Here is a 22,447-nt window from a genome sequence, read left to right on the forward strand (position 1 = left end):
TCTCTGGCAGCTTTTCGGCAGAGTAAAGAGATCCGACAACCCCTCACCCCCACTCCTCTCCAACTCCATCTCTCCTCCGACCACCCCCCCCACATCTCCCTCTGCATATTCTTGTTCTGTTTGTTTTGTTTGCGCGACATCTTTCTCGAAAGAAAGAGTGCGGCTGTTTTAAGTAGGCGCTGGATTAGATAAATGGGATGTGACAGGTGTGACCGCTGCCTTCAAGATGCCTGCTTTCCTCTTTGCTCTCTCTCTCCATGCATCTCTCTGTCAACTCGCACGCTCTCGCTCGCTCTCATTTCCTCTAATAACGCTGCTTCTCTCTTTTTTGGGGGGGGATTTCGCTCAGTCTTTCTTTCTTGCTTTCTTTGACTTTTACACTCTTACGCTCTATCTCTCCCTCCGTCTCGTTACATTTGCACGTCGTGCCGGCGCTGATGCAACTCCTAATCACAAATCCGCTCATTTTTGAAGTCTGACTTTCCCTAATCTGAAGAACAGCGAGAGGGTGAGGGAACAAAGAGAGGCACGAGCAACCAACTTGGTCAGGTGGTCAGAGGAGAAGAGCAAAGTCTTTCAGGGCTTTTAAAATCACAAGACACTTGTGACACAAGGCTGTTAGCGGCCTCAGCAGCGACTGACTGAAACCTCATTATCCCGTCATATACAGTATACACAAACGTTCCAACCTTATCATTGCTGTCACAATCTGTCCCTCTGTTACAATGCAAGTGCAAGAACGCCAAGGAGAGGATGAGTGAATTATTGAGTGCGCTGACTTATTCAGAGTGTGGAAACACACAGAGCCCAACACAGAGAGTCAGCGAAGTGTCAAAAATGCCAAGTGATAATGGTCTGCTGTACCTCTCATACAATGTTTGGCTTCCGACAACAAAAGCATCATCGATATTGAAAGCCTCTGCCTGGCTTTATGTTCTTAAAAGGACAAGAAAAAGTAATTTGAGACTTTGTTTTGAGTTTTTTCTCTTCTTAAATTGTCCCATTTAAATGCTTTTTTTAAAATTAAAGAGACAGATCAGTCTGTCTAGACTCTAAATGACTTCACTATGGACTGTGATCTTAGTATTAAGTTCCACTTCCACCGGCAGCCTGCGAGTTAATGATTAGAAAACCATCTCCACCTTAATGCTCTGTAATGTCATTATTAAAGGTGGAATGTATCACCACCTCCCCATGCCCGTCCATCTCTGTGTCTCTCCCAGATGCACACCCACACAAAGACAAACACAGGTACGGTGTATGTGTGCCGCTGTCACAGGTGGCGTGCCCCATACTGTAGTGAGATTAGCCAAAGATTAACCCTGTGGACCATTGACCCCACGAAGAGCTGAGCTGACAGACTGCTTGGCTGATTGACTGACTCATTTGTTTTTGTAATTAAACAGCAACACGCACAGTTTACCACACCTGAGTGCGAGTTCAAGAAGGAGCGCACTTCTGTGCATGTAGAGCATATATACCCTCATGAATCCATCTGTGCATGTGACAAAGAGATAACAGCGTTCCCTCTCGAAGCTGACGGCATCCTCACTCTCAGTGTCACCGCTAATTGGGCTGAGCCGGCGTTAAGTCTATAACGGCGCCTGTAGAAACAAACACAGGTTTTATGGGGTCACAGATTAAGATGCTAAGAGTTACTTAGCACTCGGCTACTGTCCTGAGGCTTGTTGTTCATGTTTGAGCTTTCGTTTTGAAAGGGAACAATAACGTCCGTACTCAGACTCGCTTATTTAAATGTAAAGAAGTGCGTTCGAGCTGTCGGTGGTCAGAAATTTGGCAGTGAAAGTTGATACAGATTTCTAAATATAATAAGAAAACAATAAGAAAAACAGTGTTTAGTGGAAAGAGGTAAACTTGTTCTTCTGCAAAAGTCCACTTTTCTAAATATTTTTTTTCAGCCACAGTCATTACTTCCAAGCATCATTAAACTAAACGTGTTGGCAATAGAAGAGAGCTTTACTGTAAGCTGTATACGTTATAATTAGTTGCTGACATGCTGATTGTCTTTTCTCCTACAATGATGTTTTTTGCCCTTTCAGTTCTTTATGAGTTTAGGGGAATGATTTGACCTCACAACAGAGCCGTTTTTGGAGTTTTTTTATCTCTGAATTTGACGGAGTTGCATCCTCAGCATTAATTTTTGAAAATCTTAGGACAAAAGTAAAGCAGCGCTGAAAGTTGGGCTTGGAATTTGTAGCATTGGACATCCCTCAAAGGAAGCCATTGAACGCTTTGTAATGAAGAGTTAGCGTGACACTTAAAGAGTGTGCAGTCTTTTACTGTTTCATGTGCTCGTTCTGTCAAGTACCTCCAAGTCAGTCAAATGCAGATTCCAGAGGATCTGAGAGAGAGAGAAGTAGTATGCCCTAACTTGAGATAACTGGACAGGGATGAAAGTTGCTGCTTTGGGGTATAAGAACAGGAGATGTAGAAAACAGGAGCAAGAGTAGGGAAGAAAGATGGAGATAATGAATGGGTTTATGCCAGCTCCTCCCTCGTTTCCTCTTAATTTTCTTTCTCTACGGTTTGTTTGTTTGTCTTTAAAATCGCTTTTTTGAAACTAAGAATTGATTAATCCCTATCCCCCTCTTCTTCTTTCCTCTCTCCAGGAGCAGGATAGCACTAAGGGGAGCTCCCTGAGTCCTTACCCTCAGCACAATGCTACCTCACCAGGCAAAGAGGAGGGCGGAGGCGGGGGGCGCCTCTGCAGCGACGGGGGCTCGGCCGCGGGCACCCTGGGCACCCCCGAGAGACGCAAGGGCAGCCTGGCAGACGTGGTGGACACACTGAAACAACGCAAGATGGAGGAGCTGATCAAAAACGAGCCAGAAGGTCAGTGATGAAAGGAAACGCTTGTTACAGCCAGATGTGTGATCTGCAGGTCCCCACCATCTCCCTGGCTCTGCGCCCGACTTTTATTACACTCTGTTGTCGTTTCCCTCTTCTTCATCATCTTCTTCTTTCTTTCTGTCTTATTTTCTTTCTCTCTCTTACTCTTTCCCTCTGTTCTGAACCCACACACACATTCAGATGAGAGGCGAGCCTTTGTTTTTTTTCCAGCATACAGACAGACAGCATTGGCTGCTTGGGCCTATTGTCCACCGTGCCTTGCATATTTATCACAACCTGACAAATAAGATGCGAGTGTGGATGCACGTGCTTGTGTGTGTAGTGTGCACTGGAGTGAGTGTGAAAGGCCTCCAAACATACTTTAGTAGATTAACAAATCACCAAATGTTTCCCTGCTTTAATTTGAAGCAGTTACTTAAAAATTCTCTCAGCTCAGTGATCATCTTATCACCTTTCTTAGTAATTTTGTAACATGTTCTGTTGGATACAGATTCCAAACATTGTTTTTCTGCAGGGCTTCCATAGTTAAGCTCGATTAGCCCCCACATTTGACTCTCAAATTTATCCTCAGGCTAAACAGTTAGTCTAGAGAAGATAAAGTTAGCCCACTAATGTCCACTGCTCCCACAAATGGGGGCTTAAGTCACCATGAAATGCATTTAAGAGATAATGTGACAACAGGTGCCCATCCCCTTTAGGAAGATGTGCTAATATAAATAACAGGTTACTGTATTGGTGGGGATGCTTCACAGAGAAGTCAGTGTCAACTTTAAAGGATATACTGCACCCCGAAGAAATGCAGCTTAGAGCCTGCAACATGTTGGGGTCCTACCAAAACCTGTTGTGCAGGAAAGTCCTTTCTAATTAACCCGAATAGATCCTGATTGAGGGAGACGAGTTGATTAAGAGTCAGTTTCCATCAAAAACAAAAACAGTTTGTCAGAGTTGGACATGATGTTGGTATGATGTCACCTGTTGGTCTCTGGACTGAATGTTTTGCGTTGTGGCTTCCAGTATGCTTGTTGTTTTTGGAGCCAAAAGTGATATTTAGGCGAGAGTGAAGCGTTAAGTTATCAGTGTAGTCAAGTTTGTGAGCAAGCTGCTTCCATAAGCAAAACGGACGCAAAGCCTTAAAAAAATTCAAACAGGTGGGTTTTAAAAGAAATGCACCCTTCATATTAGGGGTTACAATTAGGGGGAACGATCCGTGGATGTAGTTTATGTAGTGTTTTATCATCTATTGGGGATGGACGAGCTTTTGGACCCAGCCTGAAGTGGTCGCTGGAGAACAGCTTTCAAGTCTGCAATGCGTTAATATTTGTACATCTCTGACCAAGCAGCCTCAAGCTCACATAACAGCATACCCAAAAGGTGAAAAAACAGCTCAGTGGTGCCGTGTGGATTTACCTTTAAAGTGTAGGTGCATTATGTGTTTGTATTCTGCCAGTACATCAACAGGCTTTCATTTCAAGCTGCGATGCACTAACCTTATTTTCCAGGCTTTTCTGCCGAGTTTTCAAAAGGCCGAGACTGCTGGTCAGCTCTCGCTGTCTGGTTGTTTTTATTCCAGTCGATAGAGAGGCCTGTTGTGGCACATTTTAAGGAAAAAAAAAAAGAAAGAGAGAAAAACTGAACTGTTTGTTGAGCTGAGCTGTAATTGAGGTGTGTTTTGGGTTGTTCGCTGCTTCACTGGACCTCGTGAACTGGCTGCACAGGAAAAAATACAACAATAATGGATCTTTATGAGTCAGCCAGCGGAGAGTGAGAGAAGGGGAAGGAAGAGACAGAAGGTGAAGGTAGGGAAAGTGAAGAAGAGAAAGACCAGTGTCTTCACAGACCCCATTAGCACAGTGCCACAGCGGAGCAGCATCCAAACCGACCTGGAGCATTAGCTTCTCTATGTTTAAATGAGACGCGCTAACAAAAGGCCCCAGCGCCTCAAGACCCAGCACGCACACACAAACCCAGGCTAAAGAAAAAAGAAAAGAGAGCAAAGGAAGAAAAAGGAGGCTGAGAAAAGATGAAGAGAGGCAGAGGGAAATGGAGGAAGTTGGGGGGGGGGGGACGATGAGGGGCAGTATTGAACGTGAGATAGAAATCCCTTTTCTGTGTTCTGTGCCCGGCTAGCTATTGTTTGGCTGTGTGGCTCACAAAGGCCATTAGCAGCAAACAGCAGGTTGGGATGAAAATTTAATGAAGGCTTTAATCATTATGAAAGGCCTGGAATATTACTGCTCTCTCTCTCTCTCTCTTTCACACACGCACATACACAAAGCCTCCAGCTGGATCAATGAGACACACATACACATTCATAGTGTACGAACATTGACACCAGGAGGGATGTGAACAAGGGGCCAGGGACACAAAATGGGTCAGAAAACGATAAACATCTTGAAACAGAAAGAGGGGCTTGACTTATCGAAGGCAGGCCCTGAGCTCTTTAGACATCACACACACACACAGACAGTCACGCTCGCTAAGAATGCCTTAAGTTTGAAAGATTTAGTTTTGTGTCTGTGGCTAGTGCTGCTCTACTTAGGCTAGATGAATGGAGATAGTAGATACTAGGTCAGTGTGAGTGCTGTTAAAGCCTTTGGGAGCACATATACTTGCGCATGTGCATTTGCATATGTATTTGTGGCAGAAAGTGTGTGTGTTTGCTGTGGGAAGGATTGCATTTGGTTGCATACATGTAAGATGTGTGTGTTGGCCTCTAATAAATGACTAGCCATGTTGTCCCCCATGGCCTGGCCCAACCATGCTCCACCGCTCTCCTGCTCTCTACATTCATCTCCTGTCTTAATCCACGGCCACCTGCTACCCGCGAGATACTCACACACACACGCGCGCACACTCTCTCAAACACACTGCTACAAAACATGTGCAAAGACACACAAACAGACACACAGCGTTCTGTCTTTAATAAATTCTTCAGCAGTGACAAGGCGAAGATAAAAATGCCATGACAAAGCGTGCGTGCATGTGTGTTCCTGTGCGTTCAACTCGATGCGAGAGGCCGTCAGGCAAGCGGCTCATGCTGGAGCGTGCGCGTTGTGCCATTATGTGGAATTATGAGTGCAGAGTGCAGAGCATGGCAGGAGGCTCGGGGTCAAGAGGAGACGCGGTGCAGAAACCCAAGAGAGATGGCTGCACGAGCACACGCATGCACACCTGGACAGTTACCTCGGAGTCATCATTTAACCTTTTGTGACCCATACGCCACAGAGCAACCCCCAGTGATAACCTATTAGCCCAGTCAGACAGACAGACATACAGACAGACAGAAGTTATAAGCTGCAAAAAGAAAAATGAGGGGAATTAAAAGGAGGAGTAACATCACTAAATGGGGCACAGATGTTCCTCTCGGCCCCTGGAGTGGTGCCTCCACTGCCCTGGACTTTCACCAGACACTCAGCCTCCTCTCCTCTCCTTTTCTCTCCTCTCTTCTCCTCTCCTCGTCTCACTACATGGCGGCATGGACTGTAAGTGGCTCGCACATTAAGTGCCAGCTGAGCTCCATCTCTGGACCCGTCTGTTGACCCTCTGCTACCCAGCTACAGCTACCAGTCACTGGGGCTTCATAGCCTTTGGGATTGTTTTTTTTTATGTTTTTTTTTTTCTTTTTTAGCTTCAGCTGTTACAGGAATAAACAAAGCTTCCCAGCCTGAAGTCGCTCAGAAAATCTGCTGTATGTGTTTTTTGGTAGATACAACTTTCGACTTTGTATTTAGCTTAAATTCTGTTGCAAAAACTGAGACCCAGTTACTCAGAAAAGTGAAAAATCTTGTTGCAAATAGTTTAATGTGGACAGTATTTACTTTTTACAGTCTATGAACAGTAAAAGAAGCAAAGAGCACAGGTGAGGGAGACACCATTAATGCTTACATCCTGTCACACCATCTCAATGTTTCGCCAGGTGTAGTTTTCTAGAATGAAAATTGTCCCGACACGAATGTGATTACACTATAACAAGTCTCAAAGCTGTTCTTTGAGCAACCACCTCGTTATATTACGTATATCATTAAAATGTATTATTATTATTTCAAGAAAGAAACATTGTAGCTTACTTTTATAGGTACTTTTTTTTCCTTGGTGCTTTGGGCACCTCAGGGCAAGTCCTGTTTCATTCCATTACATTTAAGAGAAAGCAGATGTCTCCAAAACTGGGCAACTCACACCACAGCAGTTTACATGGATAAATAGCACCACAGGCCAGAGGAAAGCTATGTGAATTAAATTCTGGGGTGAGCTGTCCGTTCAACTTAACAACATTTAGGCATTTTAGCATTTGAAGATTTGAGAAAAACAAGAAAAAGCCTTGCTTTTTATTCAGACCAAAGTCTGCAGGAAACTGGATTCTTAGTGTGACACTTCCTTTCCTTCATACCACTTGGGAAAGAGTTTTGTACTAGTTGAAAGTAACCGTTAACATTTGCATAAAAGAAAAATGTACCCGAGTCTACTGGCATCGATATGAATGAGAGTAAAAGCAATAATACTGTCCTGTATTTGATGTATGTGTCTCTCCTGTCAGAGTCTTTGTCGGGGTCAGTAAATGGCAACGCTGTCGTTTCAGCGAGCCAGCGTGCATGTTTGAGGTCAGAGCCTTGCCACTCTTCTTTATCACCTAATTTTGTACATACGTGCACAGAAACAAGAGACGCACTCGTCCCCACACACTTGTAACCTCGCACGCCGGTCTGCAGCCCTGCAACCTTAAGGTCAACCGAAACGGTATTTTACTGCTGAGCGTACTCGCCGCCCCGAGCTCCTCGAAGGCACAGGTTTCCATACTGAAAATGCCAACTCAGTGACAGATGTCATGCAGCACACACTCACCGACACATGCTCGCACATGTACACGCAGCACTTCATCTATTTTCAAGACATGGAGGGGTACCCGGGGCTTGCTTTTAGAGAGCACTGAGGCATTTTATAGGACAGCACTTAGGCGAGGCCATTGTGCCACACAGGCGCACAGTGGCCGGAGCTCCCTCACGCCTGCGTACACTCCAATGGGTGACAATGGGAAGGGCGGATACATTCTTCCTAAGAAGGAGAGAGAGAATGAAAGGAAGGGGGGGAAAAAGGAGGCAGAGAAGCGGAGGGATCGAGGCAGTTTCTTGTTCATCCGTCCATCAGTCGCGTCACCTCCCCTCTACCTCCTCCTCATCCTCACTTTGCCTAATCCTACTTCTTCTCTGCTATCTGGGGGGTTACGTCAAACATGCTCGCACACATGCACACACTATAAACATCAACAATGGCATGTACGGCCCTTGCAAGTCACCACACAGACCTCTTGATTTTTTTTATTTTTTTTTTTATAAGCAGAGATCCCTGAGGGGAATTTGCAGACTGCAACACACATATATGGATCTAAACACACACAGCAGCAGGTTCACACCCCTAGCGTGGGAGCGGGTTGAACGTCTTTATGTGATTTCCACCCTTTGTTGGTAATTAGTTAGTTGTATAAATTAACATGAAGTGCAGCAGGACTCTCGCAGCCATTGTTTGCCGCGATTATTCTTGTCGCACTGGGAAAAAGGAAAGCAAGTGAAACCAAACCGAGGGGGGACGTTGAAAGAGATTTTTTTTTCTTTTTGCTTTTGTCAACTCGCTAAAAATGAAGGGGTAAAGCAAGAAAAGGCGTGATTTTTCTCATTCGCCAATCAAAGCGCTCCAAATGTACGGACAGCATTTGCCGAAGAGAAGTTGACACCATGCTTATGAGACTGCTGCTACCTTGAACCCTTTCCTAAGGAGATGTGGACTCGTGTTTTGTGTTTTATGCTTCACCACCTATTCGGTGACCTGGTGGAAAAAGAAAAAAGCCCTCAGTAGTAAAAAATTCAAACATTCTTTGCTTAGAAAGATCTCCAGATTAAAAAAAAGAAGAAGAAGAAGAAGAAGAAGAAAGAAACAACAACCTTTTGCTGAAATAAAACTCACTTTGAAGCAGGAAAAAGTGGATGCCTCATGTTGCTTATCCAAGAAAACCAAACCTTTTTATTTATCGTTCTCTCCACTTATCAGAGTCTCATTGTGCCAGTTAACTTCGCTGGGTTTGTTATAGAAAGGGGAAAAATCATCATGGACATGGCTCACAATTCAAATCGAGTCAATTTGGCATTTCTTTTTCTTTTCCTTTTTTTCGTTCTTTCTTCTTTCTCCTTTTGTGGCATGAGAAACAGGCAACGTCATGGGGCGAACCTGAGGCCTATTGTGGGGCTGGCCATTGTTGGCTTGATGAAAGGCGCATTCAAGTCACTTTTCTCATTGAATTGTTTTGCGTCCGCTTTTCAGCGTTGCATTCTCTCTCCAGCGTTGCACGAGACAATCGCTGAGGATGAAACTCTTTTTCTGCCATTCTTCCGTGTCCAGATGAGCAATATTAAGTAGATGAATAGTGTGTGTGTGTTTGTGTTTTTGAGGGGAAAAGCAGTGCCCCAGCTTTTGTCCAATACATGAGCATAAAAGCGCTTACACAGAGGAGAGAGGGTCCTGTGGTTTTTCTTAAGGTGTGTGTGTGCGCCTGTGTGTATTATTGCCCCCCCGGCGTGGCATTAAGTTAAGGACAAAGGCTCGAGCTTCATGAATCAGCCGGGGCTTCCATAGCTTAGCTGCTGTGACCTAGTCACAGTTTGACTGTCCTAGAGTACAGTGTGTGTGTTTGTTGATATCTGATGATGAGTTGGGCAAGAGGTGTGTGTTTCTTCAAGGTGAGATTGTAATTGTGCATGTGTGCTACATGTTTGGGCTTCTGTGCGCGTGTATTTGTGTGAGTCTCACATAAAGGCCTAACTCCCAAATATTAGACAGGCCCCAGTGTTTTGGCACTCACCCATTAATTTCCATTCAGCATCATGTCCCATGACCAAATCAGCGGAATCCATGATTTATCTATTCAGCTTTCTCATAAACTCTCTTCATTTGCACACCCACTTGTTGTTTTTCTTCCTTTTTCTCTCATTTTCCTTTTGGTCTTTTCTCCCATTCCCATGGAGAGTCAGAGGAATGTTTTTATGCTGCAAAATGGCTGCAAGATTAATGAGTTTTGTGCAGAGTGCGCTGACTTTCATTTGTCCCTCAATTACTTTATCAAAAGGATATGAAATGCGGCAGAAAATCTCCAAACTTTTCACCGAGGCACTTAAGCAACAAGAACACTCTGAGAAACACTGTGGTGCAATTGCTGTTTGGAGTTCAACCAGTTTTTCAAAGGGGCCAAATAACTGTGCCCTCCAACATTTTTACTTTGTGAGAAAAATTGTCAAGTTAGCCAACAACTTCAACAATCTTCCATTAAGTAGTTTAGTGACATACCAGCAGTTACTTTGTGAGTAGGTGGATGTTGCATTTTGGAAAGAAATGCTCGAGTTTTCTCTTTTTTTTTTCATCTTGACTCTTTGCCACAACAAAATATAAAAAGGTATCACTTAGCTGCAAGGTTTCCACAAACTTCTCTTAATGTGTACATTTTGTAGTGCGTGCACAGGAAGGCACTGAGCTGACTTTAAATAGGTGGAAATTGCTCACAAGTTATGCTTTTGAGAACTTGAGTAACATATATGCTGTAGTGTATGAGCTGCCTGTTTTATATTTTGTATTTCTCGGTTAATTACAGGTCTGTCATTTCCTTACTGGGCACAACAATGTGCTTAATGTGCTGCTGGTGCTGATAAAAACCTCATAATTCATAATTCATTGACTATATCATTGTGTTACACTAGTAACCTTTTGCATGTTCAGTTAATCTGTCTTATAAAGTTCCACCAAAACAGAATTTTACTTGTAGTGTAATTGATATACAGCCTGAGGACCAGAAAGCTTTAAAATCAAAACTATAAAAAAAGGCTATTCACATGAAACTGTGATGCCATGAATCACATGATCTAACTTCAGAAAATTCTGGCACATCCAGATAAAGGAAGATTTCCAATTAGAATGCATAAGTGCATCTGCAGGGAGTGTGTTGAGCTATATACTCATACAGAGGTCCTTTATCGCAGGTGCACATCAATACTTTCAGGCCAATGTATAAGCCTTCTGTAGGATATAAAATATGTATTTTAAACAGAAGTGAGTATCCTCTGTGATTAGCTTATTAGCAGACTTTCTGTACTTTTTATTCCATACATTAACCAAATCTCTTGCTGTACATTGTGGTAACGTATACAGTATGTGTGTAAGGGACTGCACTCCGGTTTCCCCTGTATAATCCATGTAGGCTTGTTGCAAAGTAGCACAATCTGCTTAGTGCAATTTTACATCTCAGCTCTAACACAGATGTGAAAGCGTCAGAGCTGTAGTCCGCTCTCGCCCATGTCAGCAGCGTCCAGAGCAGGATTTAAAGCCTGACATGGATGTAAAGGGGCTTTAACAACCTGATTGGAGGCGTGGGATTGATGTCACCACATAGCTCTAGTTATATTCTCTGCATACACATACTTTCAAGTCTGCATACACATGCATGATAAATGCACCAAGCTGTTTGACCTGACCAAGGAGTCAGAGCTTCCCATGATGCATCAGGGATAGCGAATGGCCACACGCCAGCTATCCACGTAGTCACCACCCACGAGCCAGCCCCACCGTTTCTGCTCCCTCCTATATCACAGATATTAAGGTGGTGTTCTTCAGCACGCGGAGAGTAACAAATCTGTCTTGTAGTGTGTCAGGAAGCCAGTCCTAGTCTGGTCCAGCAGCCAGTCAGTGTGTCAGTCTTTGAAACCACAAGGTCTTTATTAATTAACCCCGGGCTGGCTGCTCAAAGGGGTAAGGTCCTGCAGATGAAGTGGCCGCGTCTGTGTTGTCAGCCGCATAGGTCACGACCTGCCCCTGCAGCATGACCCCGGCCTTATTTGAGCCAGATGTTAAGGAGCAAGGGTCTGCGCTGCATTCTTTTCTTTCCCTGCTGCTTGGCCAGCAGAGCGGTCACCATCAGCGACTCGAGTCAGAGCTCTGATTTTCTTCTGGGTAGATCGCTGCTGTTCTCCTCTGTCTGCCACCCCACACCCCACCTTTTTCCCTCTCTCTGTCTCCCTGTGGGATCCATCCTTTCACCTCTCCCCCTCCCTTCCCTCTGTTTTTCCCCCTCCTTCCTTGTTTGGCCCATTGCCCCTTTCCGCTTCGCTCAAGGGAAAGAGTGCCGTGTGTGTATTGCCTGGCAGTATGCCCGCTCTCATCATTTTCTCCCCATCCCCTCCTTTGCTTTTTATGCCATCCTTCCCTCGTATCTCTCTCTTCTCTCACTCATTCCGTGCTTTTTACCCCTCTCCTATCTATGCCTAAATTTTTCTTCTCCGCCACGTTCCCGTCATCTTTCTCCTTCCACCTCCCTTTGTCCCCATCACTCTTTCCACCTGCTTCTAATCACTAACCCTCCATCTCTTTCACTCCCTGCCTTCATTCATACTTCGCTCCGCGTCTTTCTCTCTTCCATCTCCCCCCGCCCTCCCTCATCTTTTCCTCGGCTGGGCTCAGGAGCAGTGAACAGGTGTTGTCTCCTTTTGATTTGGGTGCGTTCGGATTAATGCTGTCAGCTCAGCTGTTAAAACAACTGCCACCGCCAGATGCCAGTCAGTTTGGGGCTGGAGTTGTCACCTACACACAAACACACACACACACATACATACACACACATATTCAAACATCCAAACATGCTCAGATGCAAGTGTGCTTGCACACACGCACACGCGCACTCACACACACACACAAGCACTTGGCCTCTTGGCTCATTGTAATACTGACAGAGCAAATCAGCTGTTGTATGCCAGTCTTCTCTATAACCCAGGTGTGTGTTTCTGTAGCCTTTCCAAAACATCACAGACAGTCAGTATAAAAGAGTATATGACAAGATACTGCAGTGATCATTAATACACTGCCAGAGTTGCTAAAGACTCACTTAGACGGTCATCTTTTAAGGGTTTTTTTGTCTTTAACCATAGCAATACTCACACCGTTTGCTTTTTTGTGAGGGTTTAAATTGGTTCCAGTTAAGAAGAATACTTAATGTTCTGAGTGGAGCTCGATGAATTTTCTAAACTCAAAGACTGACTTTACCAGCGTTTTCTTAAGTTGTGTTCGGGGCTGTAAACCATGGGAGCGGGCATTTAGCAGACAGGAAATATGACTCTTGTGTGTCCCTTAATTTAATAGAAGAAATCTTGGCGCACTAAATGATGATGCTAAAAGTCTTCCTGTTGTGGACAGTTACTTTGAAGTGAAAAGACACCACTCAACCATTTCGGGATCTTAAATTAAGCAGTTTGTCATTCAAAAGTTAGTTTTAATTAGATATTTGTCTAAAAATAATAATAAAAGACAAGTAGTACTAACCAACCTCTGATGGATCAGCTGAATTTCCTTGTTGGTGGATAATAGCAAATAAAATGACATTTAGTGATGTCAGCTGCCAATTTCTTTTGCCAAATCAGTTTTGCCCTCTCTGTAAATTTTCTGATCGTGTGAAACACGGTCAGTTTTCTCATTTTAAGTTTTTTTCCTGCACAAAAGAGAGAATAGATAACTATAGAAACACAGCAAAAATACTGGCGTCAACCCAAATGTTCACAATCGGTGCATTCAAGTAAAAGACATTTGATGAAGAACTAACTTTGAAATGTTTTAAAGCTTGTAGCCAGTCAGTTATTTAAATGTTATGCTACAAAATCCAAATGCTAGACTTTCAATTTCTTATCTCAACACATTTTCTTCAGCTGATTATATGTGTTTGTGTAGTTAATGAGAAACCTTCAGAAAGACTGGTTTGTATTAGCTTAGTTACTACATTGCTAAAGCAACATATGATATCCACATTTCCCTTCACACTTCTTCCTTCCTTTCTTTTTTGCTGTTGTCTGTAAGTGCATATTCTGCACTCAAGAGGTCCTTAAGCATCCGTACCTGCTTGATTTTAACATGTGATTGTAGTTCTAGTTCTTTCTCCTGTTTTTTGGCACACACTAGCCAACACACACACACTCACAACCATTTTCTGCCTGTCAGTTGCTTAAATTTATAATGTGGTTCCTTGTTGTTAAAGTTTGTTAGTAAAATGATGATTTAAAATTATGATCAACTGTGAATATCAGCGATTAGTAACAGTGTTATTTATGGCTCCATCAGATGTGGGTAGAGACTGCAGACTCACTGGAGGTACACGTGTGTGTCTGTGTGTGTCATATGGTGGGTTGCTGGCCCTGTAGTGGTGATACTGGTGCCTTTCTTTCTCTGGGTTTCCAATTTACATCATATATTCATATTTTATCTTTTTATCAGTTCAGTCTCGTGATGGTGGCTTAAGAAGAGCCACACAGAGAGACGTTTTTAAGGTGGTGCTGGTTTATCTGGCACTCTTTCTCCCAAACTCACATTATCAGTTTACGCTTGTTGCTGTTTTGTAACCCACCAACTGAACCATATTTTACCCCATTTTACTGCCGATCACGGCCTCGTCCATTTTGTTGGTTTGTTGAATTACACTAACAAAGTTATTTCCAAGGTTATTATACCCCACTGTAGTCTGCAGTTTCCAGCGAGCCAAACGTTGTTAGGACAATTAGTCCAATCAAGGAGTCATGGGTGTCTTGTGGGAGGAGGAGGAAAAGAGGGTCAACACAAACAGGAATGTTCAGGAAGAAAATAAGTACCACACAACATGTTGTGTTTATAATGGTTTACAATAAATGTGATGTGATATTTATCAATAGAGTTCATGCACCCGACTTGACTCAGTTATCTTGTTCTGAAAAAGATATGAATGATAAGATTAAGCGCGGGTTGATTTAATAAAAAAAAAGAACCACAATATGTTTTGATAAACATTGGTTTCTAGTTTATTTCCAAAGAAAAGCTGAAGCAGTGTCGTAGCAGATATTCCAATCTGATTTTGGCTTTGAGTAAATTGAATTTGAATTCATTGACAGCCGTTTTAACCCACTTCGAACTTCAGCTGGTAGTGGGTAGACCTGTTACACTGTTATCTTCTATAGTATATTACTTGTATAGAGGTTAATGTTCATATTAAACAAGACCAAAGTTTCAAATAATAAGGTCAACATTTTGTACAAGTAATACCCGTGAGGCATAAGCTCGGGCTCCAGACTTCTCTAAACGCTTGGTTTCAGGCAGGTTTTTCTTCTGCTGGCTCTGTATGATTTAAGTGTGAGAGTGAATATGTCTGAAAGGGTCGTCAAGTACAGCTCACAACTTTAGAAAGGAGACGTTTAAAGCAGCGGCAGAAGTTCACTTTTCAGTTCCCAAACACTTTGTCTTCCAGCTCCCAAAATGTTGACTTGGAAACTTGTATTTGATGCTTTTTGTTAAAAATTGTAAGTCTAAAGACTGAGGGGAAGTACAGTAACCCTGATGACATCACTGTCACCTCCACAGGGTTGTTGTTTTACTTCACTGTTGTTACGTCATCCCTCGTTATAGTTTAATTATATCAAGTTGCTCAAATGTCAGCAGAGGCATTGGTTCAAATCCAGGCTGGCTAGACCTTGACTACGGGTCTTTCTCCTGCTCTTTCCCCCTTCCTTTCTGTCTATCTCTGTAATTTGCTTCGTAAAATAAAGGCAAAGACACCCACAACTCTGTCATTTAATGCGTGAGTTTTACTTTTCTTATTTGCTAGCCACAGATGGCTAAGTGATCTAAACGTGACCTAACCATCAGTTGTTATCAACGAGGCATCTCATCAACCAAACTTATTTCTTCGCCTAACTGCGGCGTAATCTTGCCAGGAAAACTTGAGAATAGGAAAAGATTTACAAGGAGCGACGTTGACATGCCCGAGTAATTGGTGCACGGTGACCCATAAGGCTCCAACAGGTCAGACACACACACACGCAAACACACACACACACACGCAAACACACACATGCTAGTCAGCAGAACATTCCACTGCTGTTTGGACTGTTGTTGCCATTGGTCTAATGGTTCTCACATGTCTGTCGCCCTATCTTTGAGCTGCACACAGGACAATGTGGGCTATTCTTAAGACTTTACAACATGCTCTGTCTCAAGCCGTTCAGCGCACAGATGGAACAAACATTCACACATAGAGAAGAAAGACAAAAAAGAGACAGAGATGGATATCAAGACTCAAACAGACACATAAACAGAGGGAGAAGTGTGTGCGCATGTGTGCGCGTCTGTTTGCTCTTGTCAGCGGCGTCCGCGTTAACTGGAATAGGCGGATCCCGCCTCCGCTGTCCGGCAAAGCAAAGCCACTCTAAAGCCAAGCCAACTGTCAATCAAACAGCCAACACAGGGCCAAACTATGATAACATCAGAAATAACGGTCTTCACCCATCAGTCTCACATGCGCACACACACATAAGAGGTTAAAGTCACAGCTCAGCACTGTTTGAATAGGCTTCCAACATGCAAAACAGCATTAGTGTGTCAGCAGTGTCTTGCTGTTCTGTCTGTCTCTCTGTCATTGCTTTGACAGGCAGACGAAAAATGTCATGACTCGCAAGAGAAAACGCTGCTGCTGTGTGTCTGCGTGTGTGTGTGTATGCGTGCACGCGCACGGAAGCGCGCACTCTCAGTCTGTCTCTTGTGTAGTTAATGCGTGGGTCCATTCCCCTTCTATACTCGGCAGGCCCAATACACAATGTCTTCTTTTGTTGTCACGTTAAAGTGATGCAATAAAGCTGTGCAGTGACAAGGACGGCCCCGGGGCTGCTGCAGTGACAGAGACGTCGAGTGTGTTGCGTGCGTGTGTGTGTGTGTGTGTGTGCGTGCATGGAGTGGAGACAAGAGCACTGAAGAGGGGTTATTGCCACGAGACAGATTGCAAGTGTCATTTTCCATTACAGCAGCCTGAGCCACTGTGTGTGACACACACACATGCACACACACGCACACAAGGTGCACATGCCTTGGCCCACTTTAACAGGATGCTTTTGACAGGGAGAGATGTGCATGCGTTAAGAGCACTGGCCCCCAGTATTTAACTCCATCCTTATAGAAACACATTTAATGATTTTTTTCCCCTTTTTCTTTAGATGGCTTATCTGATTGGTTGAGCCACAGCTCATTGGTATGAATCAGATTTTTCCATGAAAGTAAAGACTTCAGGTAAATTGCATTTGAATTTGCAAGTAACTAATAGATGCTGAAAACCTAATTTTAGCGATTTACATAGTTTAGTTGAAAGATTACATCACGAGCCATATTTGAACCCTTGTTAAACAGGCTGAAAACATATTGGATCATTTAAAAAATCTAAAGGTAAAACAGAGATTTTCTTAGTTGTATTTCTTTATTTCTTTATTTATTTTTAAAGTTCACAGTCACAAGATGCAGGGTTTTTTTATGTGGCAACAGAGCAGCTTTTCAGAGGCTCCTCAGTGAATACATTGAGTTTTAAATACAGCATGACCCATTGTTGCATGTGAACTTCTATTATCTATTCAAAAGTCTCTCATGAGGCTCTGTTTGTTAACCAGGCAATTAGCAGGCAGTATTTGGTGGTTATCAGTACCTCAGTTGACACTTGGTCTCTTCAGCCTGTAAAGTATGAGGCAGTAAAATGAAAATGGGATCGGTGTTCAGTCCCATAGCTTGTCCCTAATAAGGTGTGGTGGCAGCGGCTATCAGGGGCTGAGCTGAATTAGTCCGCAGTGGATTCAAATGTCTAGATCCTATCAAACACCATTTAATGATAATGGAGGTCACAGCGGCAATTGGGAAAATGCTGTGTGTATGTCTGTGTGTGTGAAAGGAACGTTTCTCTGTCTCCCGCAAAAACACAGCATTAAGATAGCATCGCTAATTTCACCGGCTCGGCACAAAAACAACACGCAGAGGAGAGAAGAAAGGAGGGAAAAAAAATAATGCAACAACACACAAGCGAAATGAAACAACAAGGAAAAGTTTCTGTGCGACTTTCTCGAATGTCGCTCCAGATTTTGCCCTTCATCGTTCTTTCACAATGTCGCGCCCTCTCCGCTGCTATTTCTGACTGCCAGTGTGTGGATCTGGCTCGCTGAGATTTCATGCCAGTGTAAAAATTGGCTGAGGGTTTGGTTCAAATCAAATTGGACATAAGCACCCACAACACCATCTGTTAGGGAAAGGCAGTGGAGTGAAGGGCAGAACTCTGCATTCAGATAAATGGATTTTCAATTTATTAAATTGTTGACTGACACCCTTGTAAATGTTCGCTTTATGTGGCGCGGCCTATTCTTAGAACTTAATGGAAACATGTTGCCATACATCCATGCAATCCCTAATATTAGAATGCAAAAAAAAAGTCCTGCTGCATCTGTTGTTTTGAGTTCGATCTTTTCTTTTTGCAGCACGAGAGAAAAAAAAAAAAAACGTGTCCTTTTTCTACAACTTAAGACTAAAATAAAGCGCCCCGCTCGGTTAGACTTCAGGTGTTTTGGCAAGTGATAACGTGTGTGACGGTTTGTATTAACAGGTGTGTCGCACCGAAACACAGCTGAGATTGTCACAGCACTTCAGGGGAGGGCCATATGTCCCCCTACCCTCCCCGTCGCTTCACCCAAAAACCTAACTTACATTAAAAGGTGAAAAACAACCTCACAACTCTAAAGTTGATTTTGTTCAGCGTGAGTGCATGCCAGATACTTTGAGTCTGCGTGTGCTGGTGTCCTCCCTAGTCTAGTGGTCTGGGTGTTTATTAATAACTAAAGTTGGAGCAGCTTCTGAATGAAGAGTCAGTGCGGACACTGAGGCCGACCAGGGACTGAATCTACACACACGCACACACATCCTGTCTGTTTCTTGCTGCGATCCTCTGCTTCAGTGGGAGAAACGGAGCACTGGGGGGGCGGGGGGTTAGAAAGTAAGGAGGGAGGAGGAGGAGAGGGATTTTAGTGTTTACACAGAGGCCCGGCCACCGCGGCAACTGTTGCCAAGCGCCGTTCTCCCCAACAACAAGCCAGTAATTGGTACTTTTAGCAGCTAACCTTGCGGAGGTGGTGGTGCGAGGTGGGCTTGGACAAAAAGCTTTTTGATACATCTCCTCTCTGAAACATAGTGCCCCTGTTTCTGTTTCTTTTTCCTTTTTTCCCTTTTTTTAATAAACAAGAGACTGCCCATAATCTTGGCACCATCCTCATTGCTTTGGAACGATTGGACTGTCTTTAGAAGGAATCGATGAAAATGTGTCCAGACACATGGCCCAGCTCAACCAGACATGAATTGATCATCAAAATATCAACATCATCATTTCGTAATGGAGCGTGTTGGCGCCATCAGCGTGAGGGGGGAGTCGGGGGTAGACAGACTGTGCAAAGCAAGAGCTGCGGTATCGAGAGGGTGTAAATAAGTGAGTTGTATTCCAAATTCAAAAGTTTCTTTGAACACCTCCATAATGTAAAAGACTGTTAAAGTTGAAGCGTTTTACTGCTGCGAGACTGGGTTACCTACAATTTTGTAAATAGTAACAACCAACCTTTTTGCTTTTTTGGAGTAAGTATAGATATACCGGAATAAATCTGTTTTAGGTGAAGCATTAAGTCAGGTAATTACAGCTTGAAGCTATCTGGAATCAAACGTCGTTCTTAATTACGAATCCATGTGTAGGTGTGTTTGACTCCATCCTCAAACCGGTGCTTATAAGTCTTTTTCGTACAGTGTGTAACCCAGATACAAGGTAAAAGTTTGATTAGTGCTTTTATGTAGCTCGGAATAATCAGATTTGTTTTATAGCTGACTCGAATGTCTAGATGCATTAAGAAATTTCATCTGTTGTTGTATCGTGAAACAATTCTGATTAAGGCTATAAATCCAAAATGACGAGCAGGTCAAATCAGTTATGTTTCTGTGATTTTGACTTTGATTCGTTTAGGGTAACCTTGTTAAGGTGTTTGCATGACTGTTGCACAGAGTTACCTTAATCTAGTTATAGTCTAATCTTTAGATCACATGTAGACATGCGTATTCTGTCTCTGTGATGACCACCAGCTAATGTGCGTGTGTGCTTTTTTGCTTTCTTAACTGCAGAAGTCACCACACGTTTTAGTGCCTCACTCGCTGCCTCTCTGTTGCTTCTTCCTGCCATCTCAATACTTCTGTGTTCAGGGTGGCAGTCTTAGACAAACTGCACCAGTGCTTGTATAATTGCTTATTCAAAGCTGACCCCTGCTCAGTTGGGGAGGAGGAGAATGAAGGAGGAAGGGGTTAGAGGGGGGAGGAGTAGATGGAGTCTCCTCATGGCTGCCAAGGCCCAAGTCAATGTGGAGCCTGTTTTGCGGGATATAAGCGCCGGCCACGGGTCCCAAGCCAGGGCCCTTTCCTGTGGGCCCTCCTCCTCCTCCTCCTTGTCTTCGTTCTCCTCCTTCATCCTCCACCCTCCTCTGAGCCCGGCTGGGCCTGGCGCTGGCACAGAGGCCCCTTTGTTGTGCACCCGAGGACCCGGGCTCTCTGTCTCTCATACTCTCTCTTTTCCTCCCCTCTCTGCCTCTCTCTTTTTTTCTTTCTTTCTCTTTCCACACACACCACTCCGCCTCCTCCTCCTCCTCACCACCACCCCCCTCTCTTTTCCTTTAAAGGTCTCCAGTCTTCACAAATATGAGATAATAGGAAAAATAGAGCTGGCTGCTTCTGGTGACTCAGGGCAAAACGTCTGAGTGAAAAATAGAAAGTGAGAGAGGGAGAGAGAGAGAGATGGCATTGTTCGTAAGGTTGGTCCGAGCAAGCTGGACTGAGGTTGAGTCTCCTCCCCTCGCTCTCTCTCTCTCTCCTCTCTCCAGCAGCTCCTGAACCAAAAGCTTACTGTGGATCCAAAAGCCGGACGGGGGTTTGCTGCAACACACACACACGCACAGACACACACACACACACACTGTTTCTCTCTCCGTCTCTCGGCAGGTGGACGGGGTTGTTTTGGCTCGGCTGCAGGGCAGCAGCTTGACTCCGTTTGAGCCAATGAGCCAAAATAATAGCCGACGATTCCAGAGTTATTGTCAGCGCTTTCCCCCCTCTGCTTTTCCCAGAATCCTTCTCAGCTGTGCGGGATCCGAATCAGAACGTCGCCCTCGGATGAATTCATTCGCTTACGCATGAAAATACAACAGTGGGATCACCAGTTGTTTGTACTGTACGCTCCAAACCATACAGACAAAACAAGGAAAGATGATTTTTGAAACTGCCTAATCCTCTCTGATTGATTCAAGCGCCAAAATGTTGCAGGCAAAAAAATATAAATTGAAGGAAATGTGCAGAAAAACATCTAGAATGATGTGTGTTGGTATTTTACTCGGTGCAGACATCATACAGTTTAAACAAGGAGCTGAAGAATTTTCATACAGAATATGTGTGTGTGATATTTTCAACATTATTTACATCCTTAAAGCAACTTAAGAAGCGAATAATGGAGAGAACTGCAGTTTAAATACTTAGCATGGTGAATGCCCCGTGAATCTCAACACTTCCTCTTGCCTCATTTTTCTTTTAACACAATAAACTCCCCTCACACCTTATTTTTTCTCACGGGGTATCCTCCCTCACCCTCATCTCACACCACCCAATCCTGAAAATATGCGACCCACACCCGTGCGTGGGCACCAGACTCCACCCGCTTACCTCACACAACACCAACATATGCAGACACATACTCGCATACACACTCAGCATCCCATACGTCAGAGAAACAGGGAGTAGTGTCTCGTATTTTCATGGAAAGTGTTGTGCTGTCCTCCTTTATTATGTGATTTTTGGCCCGTAATTAGCACTAGTAGATTCTTGCTATGTTTCCATTCAGCTGTCAAGCAGATTTTATTTAAAAAAAAGAAGACTTCTTAAAACATTATAGAACATGAAGAGTGAATTAAGTGCATTTCCATATGCTGAGCTGATGGAAATAAATCCTTGAATCTGAACGAGGTGGAAAGAGTCTTTCAAGAACCGATTTGTATTGGACAAGTTGTTTTTGTTGTTGTGGAACATCAGCCGTGGACGTATTTATATATATATTTTTAGAAGGAAGACAAAAACAAGCGATTTGCTTCTAATGAACTAGTGAACAAGAAGATAATGCATAGACAGGTCACAGTTTCAGGCTGTCTAAACCAAACGGCAACCTCTGGGGCTTAAAAACAAAGTGTGGGGCTGCAGTTCCTTTAGTGACCACTAGGATGGCTCCAAAAGCACGTTAGTCCCCACAGTCTCCCATGGTTAAAAGCCTTTCACTTAAAGTTTAAGTATAAATGGCACAGTCGGTCATTTTTTGAGGTTATTTAATAAAGATTCATTGATTAGTATACGATGTGTATATCTCTGAAAGCAATCTCATAAACTATTAAAAATACATAGGAGTGTGTGTCATTTTGAGGAAGGTGCCATGTTGCCCCGTCATTTTGAACACACAGTGGACAACAAAATACCATCTCATATGGCCTCATATGTAGTACACCAAAGGTGAAGAGAAGTTAACCCGTATTCATGTCTGCACCTTCAAAATCAAGATATGAAGGATCATACCTATGTTTGATCAGCTTTTCAATTCAATTCAGTTTAATTTTATTTATACAGCGCCAAATCACAACAACAGTCACCTCAAGGTGCTTTATATTGTAAGGTAGAC

General features: G+C 43.6%; 1 protein-coding gene across 14 annotated transcripts in view; it reads left to right on the plus strand.

The window, feature by feature from the left end:
• Positions 1-22,447, plus strand: part of sox5 (SRY-box transcription factor 5) — a 249,891-nt gene that overhangs the window by 178,380 nt on the left and 49,064 nt on the right. For all 14 annotated transcript variants that reach the window (XM_084910906.1, XM_084910908.1, XM_084910915.1 and 11 more), the window contains one exon: positions 2,631-2,853. In XM_084910906.1, coding sequence (XP_084767032.1) covers positions 2,631-2,853 — 223 coding nt within the window. The remainder of the gene's footprint in view (positions 1-2,630; positions 2,854-22,447) is intronic.

This window comes from Perissodus microlepis, chromosome 17 (genome assembly GCF_051167445.1).
Source record: "Perissodus microlepis isolate ML-2025 ecotype Zambia chromosome 17, ASM5116744v1, whole genome shotgun sequence".
Taxonomy (NCBI): domain Eukaryota; kingdom Metazoa; phylum Chordata; class Actinopteri; order Cichliformes; family Cichlidae; genus Perissodus; species Perissodus microlepis.